The sequence below is a fragment of the Pyrus communis genome, chromosome 9, assembly GCF_963583255.1.
Source record: "Pyrus communis chromosome 9, drPyrComm1.1, whole genome shotgun sequence".
NCBI classification, from domain to species: Eukaryota; Viridiplantae; Streptophyta; class Magnoliopsida; order Rosales; family Rosaceae; genus Pyrus; species Pyrus communis.
In genome coordinates, this window is record NC_084811.1 from 3,970,536 (window position 1) to 3,975,854 (window position 5,319).

The following is a 5,319-nucleotide window of genomic DNA, read 5'->3' on the forward strand; positions in this document are numbered from 1 at the left end:
AAATCCATTATATTTCATGTAAATAAGTGTATATTTATACTTAAAATATATATAATTTCATCATAAACTACAAAATAGAATGACATATATATTATAAAGTATTAGAACATAATGAAAACATGGGGAACAAGCATATAATGTGTGCTCATTTAAGTATTCGACAAGTCTCTTACAATTTATTGAAAAAAAATAAAAGGTAAAATGAAAGTTATCTATTTTCTGCCTAAGTGAGTCGATGCCTAGACGGGTCTGGGCAGGTGCCTAGGTTGTCTAAGCGGACGCCTTAGTAGGTCTACTGGCTTTTTTTTAATTTTCAAACGTCAAGGAATTAATCGGGATGGTGACCAACCGCCTAGCGCCTAGACGGGACCTAGGCAGTGCTAGACGGAGATTTATTTTTAGAACAGTGATCATGTTAAGTGTATTGTAGTGTGGAGGCGAGTAGGACAAAATTTTAGTCGTGGTTGTAGAATTGTGACCTAAAGACAACGTGGTCGTCCCCTTTTAAGTGTTACTCCAAATTAGAAAATATAGCATAACATTGATCGTAAATAACTTTAGAGCCTTGCAAATGCAATAAGCACGAGTTCTATGCACAATCAATATCACGTAATTTTTACTCCACTATAGTTTATAATTTATTCATTAAGTTAATTGTTTGAAAGATGTCACATGTAATAGTAACGGAGCTACACTGAGGGCAATGTATACGCGCCACCCCCAATAACCCAGTGCTGCCAGTGCTCCTCGTTGTATTTTGCTGGCAATAGTCAAATATGAGGCATTTATTCAAATCAAAATGAAAGGAAAAAAAGAAAAGAAAAAAAAAGGAAAAAAACAATCAACAATGACAGTAGATACACACTACATAAATGAAGTGTCAACCATCCATTTGGTTACACCAGATAAGTACAATCCATCAAACGGTTGAAAACAAACCCTTGATACCTAAACAAAGAGACATAGCTGCCCTTCGAACACATCCTTTATCACCTGCTCAATAAGAAAGATAAAAAGGATCAGAAAGTAAAATGAGTCATTAATCACCAATCAGGCAGTTTTATTCCTTTAAAAAGATTAGAATATTTTATTTTATGAAATATCTATGTTCAAAACAAATCTGGTTGAAATCTTTAACAATATTATTATCGATGCTCTATTTTAAAGCATTTTATCCTCTTTCTACGTATTCTTTCATTTTCATATTCAAATTCAAAACAGAGCCGGTTGAAATTTCTAACGAGGTTATTATTGGGGCTCCAATTCAAGGCACTCTATCCTATTTCTATTATATCACCCTTTTACAACAAAAAAAATAAACAAGAAATATTTGAGCGATAGAGAAGTTGGAGCTTACATAAATTGAAAGGATCACTTGGTGAGGATATAGATGGCATATATAATACCAGGGAGGTAACCAAACAGTGTCAGCACCAAACAGATCCAAAATTCCGCCTGAAAATCGCAACGATGTTATACAAATTCGGTTCCAAAACACACATAAACACAGATCATATACAAATTAGGGCAACGATGTTATACGAGTACTGTATGACTGTTACATCTATAGAAATTCGCTGACATGATGATTCAAACAGTGTTAGTACGTAATATGTGTTTATATGACAGATCATCAACAATCAAGCAGTTTTAGTATGTAATACGTGTTTGTATGACAGACAACATCTATAAAGTACGGACTTGAAAGAGAAATTAACACTTACACGACACTCATACTTGAGGAAGACACCAAGAGGTGGCAAGAGGATGGCGATGATGATGTCGATGAAGGTTGCTGTACCCATACTTATCAAGTTTGATAAGAGACAGAAAACTACAAGGGGTAGAGAGAGGTTATACAACAAGAACTAGGAAGTATCCGACTGCTTTTACAGGAAACTGCAAAGGGTACATATATATAGAGTTGCAGCTTCTGCTGCTGAAGGAACCACGTGGAGGTTAACCATTGGGTGCACATACAACATAATTATTTTTGCTTCCGAATAAAGGAAAAAGGATCATACAGCTGCGTTTTAAAAATGGGCAAGATGACACGTGTTGGTTTCGTATGTGCGTCTGGTGCGTTGTATGTGCCGACGTGTTTTAAAACTTTGTTCTTAACTAGGACCCTCCACGATGCATAATAAAATATCCAAGTTTTGAGTCCTTCAAAATGAAGATAGATATTTCAGCCAGATTGTCAATTTCTACGTATTTATGCTGTGAAAAAAATTGAGGTTTAAGTTTGCAAAAGAAGGAGTGATCTAAATGTTTACAATTTATTGCAAAGTTTCTTAAGTTTTCAACTTGGAAATTCTTTGAATTGTCAAAATTTTATGATTGTTTCCGTTTTTAATTTTCACATTTGAATTACAGATGCATTTTTAGTTTGAAAAAGTATAGTAAATTATCAAAGGATAAAACGGGAAACTTATACTAGCTCTGCTGTGGTATTGTGACCATGGTTTGATATTTTGCATGACTCTTGAACTCATGTCATGGCTGTTATTATGTTAGGTATACCAAATTTTGAAACTAAAGTTACAATTTAAATTATGTATCACAAATAACCAATAAGCACGTTAATCAACACGTAAATAATAATCTAATCATCAACAACCATATCATTTAGTTTATAAATTTGGTTTAAAATTTTAGTCTTCCTATCATTATTTTAAAACTTATATTAGTGATCTAGAACGCCATAGTGAGTAAGTGACAACAAACCCGTTGCGCCTAACTTTAACTATAATGGTATAATGCATATATGCTGGTGTATCCACGCACTTTTTTTTACCTTTCTGACAACCTTCTCAGTTTTCAGCCATTGGAACGAATAAATCGGAGAGTATCAAAAAACAACAATTAACAAAAGATGCGTAGAAGGTAAAGAGGGAGAGATTAGATACTTGGAAAAAGAAAAATCAAATGTTTATATTATGACACTTGCTATACCAAAGTATAATCCCGATATATTAAATTTTTTTATGTAAATAAGAATGTGTAGATAGCATCACCCTTAGGGGAAGCTAACATCATCACATGTGTTGCAATAATAACATTCATCAACTTGATTGGGTGGGGGGTCTTGTTTCCCACGAGCATGCATCAAATGGCGGGTAAAAGTTAAGAGCAACATGCTGTCAGGAAAATCTAACCGCTCGTAAGTTGCCACTGCACTACATAAAGCTGAAGCAACGGCAGCGATGGGGCCTTGAAGTATACAGCCCACAAATTATAAGGACTTATCCAAATGCACGTACTAGGCACGTGAGGCAACCGTCCCTCTCAATTTTGAAGTCGGAACTCCAAACCATACATGCGGAATATGCGACAGATAATGTGGGTGGGTTTGAGTAAAAGCCAATCCCAAGACAATAAATTAGTATTAGATTATGGTTTTGGACTTTTGATTCACATTTTACCCATTGAGATAATGCCATTTGTTCATTTGATTAGCGGCCAAATGTGTTTTGGTTTAAGGGATGGACTCGAAAGAAGAATATATAAAAACATAGAAACAAAGGGGTTGCCCCCTTTTAGGACATGGAATTGGAGAAGTTAAATTTTAGTAACGCCGTCTGATTATGGCAGTATCATATTAAGTGTGTTACAGTGTAGAGGCGAGTAGGACAAAATTTTAGAGTCATAGTTATTGAATTGGTCCAAGTACAACGTGATCGTCCTCCCTCTTTTTTAAGTTTTCCTTCAAATTAGAAAATATAGCATAACATTGCTTGTAAGTAACTTTATAGCCCTGCAAATGCTACAAAGCACGAGTTTTATGTGCAATAAAAGGCATGCAAGTTCTACTCCACTATAGTTGATAATTTATTCATTAAGTAAATTGTTTGAAAGATGTCACATGTTATGCATGTGTAAAAGTTAAATTGTATCAGGATGAATGAATTGATTTGAAACAAAAAATACAAATGGACCAATTAGAAAGATAAATTTTATAAAATCACCATGCTACATACCTAGGTTGATAGTAAGAGTTCTCCTAATAATAGTACAAGTTATTAGCATAAAAAACAAGTACAAGTTACAATTAAATTAATTGGGAAATAAACAATGTTTGAATTGCAATTGTTACAATTTGATTGGCCTCAATCCAATGGTGCACCAAATATGGGCCCGTTGGTAAAATGGGTTCCAAAAAACGTAGTTTTTGTGGGCCGTGTATTGGTTGATTTGGAAAACATATCTTCTATTGCTGGAAAATATAGTTTTTGTGGGCCTCCTATTTGGAAAACATAGTTTTTGTGGGCCGTGTATGGGTTCCTGAAATATATCTTCTTGCTTAGAATTATACACTGGTAGCTAGGGTTTTGCAAAACATTTTCCATTTATAATTATGTGTTAAGAAGAACGTGAAGAATTCATAAGCAGGTGATTAAAAGTTATATATGATACACCTTATTACTCTTGTTTTCTTGATACATGTTCATGCTAGTCTTGCAGAATCAGCTCCGATTATTCCATGATCAGGTAATTAGAGACGTATATGTGGAGATATTTAGAATCAGTTTGATAATCATTTTGTTTTTGTTTTTTGGTTTGAGATACGAGAAAATATATACGGGAGGGATGAAGAAGTGGGTGAGAGAGATGTAGAAAAAATAGGGAAAACAAAAAATTCGAAAACGAAATAGTTATAAAATGGGCACTTAATTTATCGTAAGTTCATTGTTTACAATGGATCTAAATGTGGAGCATGATTGATATTAGCAGGTTGCTTTATTTTCAATCTCAACTTAGAATTGGGTTTAGTGCCTGGAACATTCCAACCTATATGTCAAACTTTTGTTTTCCCGTCTAACTTTTGTTTTCCGAATGTTTCCAAGCTAAACACACACACACACACACACACGCATATTCCAAGCTACACACACGCAGACACACACACGCATATATTTTAGAGCTTAGTAGATGTTGGAAGACTATAAATAAATTCGAAAGGACGTGTGTATTTTTTATGCGGAAGCTTGAATCTCAACACGCTCTTACAAACATGAACAACTACTTTGACCCTCCGTGCACGTCTAGAACCTCGCAGGTTGTAGGGTTGGCTACGGTATGTCGAGTTGCCCCTTGGTTTTTGCCTCCCAAGACCTAGCGCCGAAAGTGATAGCTCTAAAGACCTAACTAGAATATTTGAACTATGGAAAAGCTTGTGTTTCTTATGTTTCCTCTCTTCCCCAAAGCCTCTTTATATAGTGGTTGGGAAGAGTGTACAAAAACTGAAAAGCCCATGAAAATCTCAAGTATATTCTAACATGAATATCTCTTGATTTTCATCTAATTATCACATAGATA

General features: G+C 34.7%; 1 protein-coding gene across 2 annotated transcripts; it reads right to left on the minus strand.

Moving 5' to 3' along the window:
- Positions 1–521: 521 nt before the first annotated feature.
- Positions 522–1,899, minus strand: LOC137745222 (hydrophobic protein RCI2B-like). 2 transcript variants are annotated; one of them, XR_011069666.1, is made up of 4 exons: positions 1,725–1,899; positions 1,358–1,455; positions 866–993; positions 522–760 (listed from the first exon to the last, which is right to left on the minus strand). XR_011069666.1 is itself a non-coding variant. In XM_068485140.1 (3 exons), the coding sequence occupies exons 1-2, from the start codon at positions 1,803–1,805 to the stop codon at positions 1,372–1,374; spliced, it is 165 nt and encodes a 54-aa protein (XP_068341241.1). In that variant the 5' UTR covers positions 1,806–1,899; the 3' UTR covers positions 849–993; positions 1,358–1,371. The 2 variants fall into 2 exon arrangements, 1 of the variants encoding a protein (XP_068341241.1); XM_068485140.1 differs by lacking the exon at positions 522–760 and having other exon boundaries at positions 849–993.
- Positions 1,900–5,319: the final 3,420 nt, after the last annotated feature.

Excerpts from the sequence above, each read along its gene's own strand:
- LOC137745222 (XM_068485140.1), bottom strand. The coding sequence starts at position 1,805 with ATGGGTACAGCAACCTTCATCGACATCATCATCGCCATCCTCTTGCCA. Across the intron at positions 1,456-1,724 it reads TCCTCAAGTATGAGTGTCGT|GCGGAATTTTGGATCTGTTT; the intron begins GTAAGTGTTAAT and ends TGCGATTTTCAG.